Source organism: Cicer arietinum, chromosome 5 (assembly GCF_000331145.2).
Source record: "Cicer arietinum cultivar CDC Frontier isolate Library 1 chromosome 5, Cicar.CDCFrontier_v2.0, whole genome shotgun sequence".
In the NCBI taxonomy this organism is placed as follows: Eukaryota; Viridiplantae; Streptophyta; class Magnoliopsida; order Fabales; family Fabaceae; genus Cicer; species Cicer arietinum.
The window spans coordinates 69,899,987-69,903,554 of NC_021164.2; the positions used below are offsets into that span (position 1 = coordinate 69,899,987).

Here is a 3,568-nt window from a genome sequence, read left to right on the forward strand (position 1 = left end):
TGCTGAACAAGTTTCTGAGAACTTGGTTGCTTCAGAAAGAGAAGCCAAAGATGATAAACAAGATGCAAGTATTCCAGGGAAGGTAGATGAGCTATCATGTTCAAATCAAGAGCTTATACATAGAGAAGCTGGGAATCTAAATGAATCTGAATTTCGTGCTATTGATACGGGTAAAAAGATAATGAAAAACTGGTGGCAGCAATTAGTGAACAGCGGGAAAGTAGTGAGAGGGAAAGTAACATCGAAACTTAATAACACGAGTGCCAAAAAATCTCGTCGTATTAATGTAAGGCATAATAAGAAAAACTGGATGGAGTTGAGTGCTATGTATATTGGACAAGAGATTAGAGCACACAAGGGAATAATTTGGACTATGAAATTTAGTCCCAATGGTCAGTATCTAGCTACTGGAGGTGAAGATGGTGTCGTTCGTATATGGCGCGTTTCATCGCCAAATGCATTAAGTATATGCTTTGCTGCAGAAGACAGTGTCGTTAACAAATTGAAAGATGACATATCTTTTTCCGAGAAGAAACAGTTGCGTCGACCCCCTGTTGTTCTTCCTAATAGGATTCTCAAAATTGATGAATCCCCGACGCAAGAATTATATGGTCATTCCAATGATGTGATGGATTTGGCTTGGTCTGATTCGAATGTGAGTTTTACTTTAACTTGCTAAAGCTTACTATTATTTTTGTCACGTATTTAAGCTATAAGCTTTATTTGTTCTTCTGATTGCTACTTGTATATGAAATGAAATCTGAACTAATTTATCTGTTGCAGGTCCTCCTTTCCTCGTCGATGGATAAAACTGTTCGCATGTGGAAAATTGGTTGTGATCGATGTTTAAGAGTTTTCCATCATAAAGATTATGGTAAGTTAAGATCACCTTGTTTTACTTATTACCATATTAGCAGCATATGCTTGATTCATTTTCATAATTTGCTGTGACTCTAAGTATTAGCACATCTTTACTGCACAAGTATATTCATGATTGTGTCTCCTTTTAATTGGAAACAGTGACTTGCATTCAATTCAACCCAGTCAATGAAAATTACTTCATCAGTGGCTCCATAGATGGTAAAGTCCGAATATGGGGAATACACGAAAGGCGAGTTGTTGATTGGGCAGACGTGCACGATGTCATAAGTGCTATAAGTTACCAGCCAGATGGGAAGGTATGTTATGAATACTTGACTGAAAATCTTTTCAGAATTTTGTATCTATTTTTAGTTGTTGCATTTCTGGTAACTTTCCTCTGTAATTATTTGAACCTAATTGGTTTTTATTTATGCAGGGGTTTGTAGTTGGTTCCCTTTCTGGCACTTGCCGGTTTTATGTTGCTTCAGGTATTTACTTGGCTTTACTCATGTCCAATGTCATGACTAATAATAATATAATGCAAAAGGAAAAGTGACATGAATTAAAAGTAATTTCTAATATCGATTTTGTTGTTTTAGGTAAACATTTCCAGCTCGAGGCGCATATTCGTGTCAATGGAAAGAAGAAAACATCTGGCAACAAGATTACTAGCATTCAGGTTTTATTCTTGAAATTTGTCACTGCCTAAGTGTTATGCTTTTTACATTCCTTAATTGACATTAGAACACTCAATTTCATTGCAGTTTTCCCAGAAAAACCATCAGAGAGTTATGATCACATCACGAGATTCTAAAGTTAGAATATTGGAAGGCGTTGAACTCGTTCAGACATATAAAGGTAGCAATACTATCTTGCTTAAGATTGTATAATTGGCATTGCAAAAAGATCTCATTTATGAGCTTAATATTTGTTGCTTCCGCCCTTGGCATTGTAATGTAGTCCTTAAATGTTCTCCTTTAGCTTGCTATGCGTTAATCATAGTCAGTTTTTCTCTGTTATATGTTTCTCATTTTTTTTAAATATATATATCTAGCAATAAATAGTAGGCCATATCATTGCTGAATTTGTTAATATTTTTAAACACATTGCATGATATGGCAGCATGATCTTCATATCTGGTGTCTTTCCACTGTCACATACTTCTATTTTTAGTCTTCATCAATGTTTCAGAAAATGGAAATAATATCTGCTTCAGTATTAATGCCTAACCTGTATATATCTAATGAGAAGTAATGACCATGTCAAATACTGTACAAAATCTCTCTTTCTATTTCTCTCCATGGATAGGTTAGATGTCCAGATTCATAAGTTCATGAGCTAAATCATGTAGATAATATGATCTGGCAATAAGCGGTTAGGGGTCTCATATAGTATGCATGTTTTAACTACAAGCTTAATTGTGTTTTAGGTTTTGTATGTAACTTTTAACTCCATTGTCCACATTATTGACTCTTGATTTAAATGGAATATTCTAAGTTGGTTGGTCATACTACAATTTGCAGGCCTTCCGATGTCAGGAAGTCAGATGTCTGGTTCATTTACATCAAGTGGAAAACACGTTATTTCGGTCGGAGAGGATTCTCGTGTGTATATGTGGAACTCCAATGACTTGGGAAACACTTCTTCCAAGCAGAGAAAATCTGAGAGTTCTTGCGAGTACTTCCGCTCCAAGGGGGTCACCGTTGCAGTACCTTGGTCAGGCATGAGAGCGGAAAGAAGATGCTCTTGCAGCAATTTAGCTGACTCTTCTTCATTAAAGCCACACCAATTAGCGTTTACTCCCGGTTTTAGAGAGTCGGAACGCTTTTCTTTTGGTAGTTGGTTCTCCATTGATGGTTCATGTCGTGGTTCTATGACATGGCCCGAAGAGAATCTTCCTAGTTGGGATTTACCCATTGATGGAAAGCTATGTCTCAAAGATCAATGGTATCACAATTGTGTACCAGAAACATGGGGACTATCAGTTGTTGCAGCTGGTCTTGATGGAACCATTAAGACATTTCACAACTTTGGATTGCCCGTTAGGCTTTAGTGTTCAACAATGTCTCGAACATGATTGTTTCCCTTTGAAGGAATGTGAGGAGAAAAAAAAAGGTAACTCCCTCAAATTCAAAGCTCTTTGAATTTTGCCTTGAATTCATAAAGGAGTTTCAATTCAATTTCAAGGTCTTGGATTCCCAATAGACCAATCCAAAAAAATGAAGCTTTGAGTTCAACTAGAGCCTAGAAGTAGGATTTTGCTAATAGTTAAATTCATGTTAGATGACAAACCTTCTGACATGCTTTGAGGATTTGTACATTTATTTTAGTTTGCCACTGATTTAATTGGCCTGCTTGTAGAGTCAGGCCACTAGAATCCTACTTTTCTTTTAACATTATTTTTGTGAATATTAGCTAACTTATACAATAGATATCAATTTATATATATATATAAAAAATTATTGAAGTTTTGTTACGAAATGAGCTTATGTAGTTTAAAGCACTTTGTTAGCATTGTTTGTAACTGTTTAATAGCCAATTTTTGTGGATCAAAATTGATGAGTGTGCATGGTTAGAATTCAAGCGTGTGATTGATATTAAAAAAGAAATTAAAGGTGGTGATGTGTACTACGAATCTACTATGGTCGCTTTGAGTGTGGTTGAAATCAAGGACAAAGTAGCTTTCTTGACCAAGGCAAAAAGGTAG

At 35.8% G+C, this 3,568-nt stretch overlaps 1 protein-coding gene across 1 annotated transcript; it reads left to right on the forward strand.

Annotated features, from left to right (window-relative positions):
• Window position 1: 1 nt before the first annotated feature.
• LOC101506760 (uncharacterized WD repeat-containing protein C3H5.08c-like) lies at window positions 2-3,342 on the forward strand (the record flags this gene model as incomplete). The annotated part of the gene is made up of 7 exons (XM_004502856.4): window positions 2-655; window positions 784-874; window positions 1,021-1,178; window positions 1,298-1,349; window positions 1,461-1,540; window positions 1,626-1,719; window positions 2,385-3,342. Coding segments are annotated over 7 exons (1,659 nt in total), but the record flags the coding sequence as incomplete, so codon positions are not given.
• Between the last annotated feature and the right edge of the window lie 226 nt (window positions 3,343-3,568).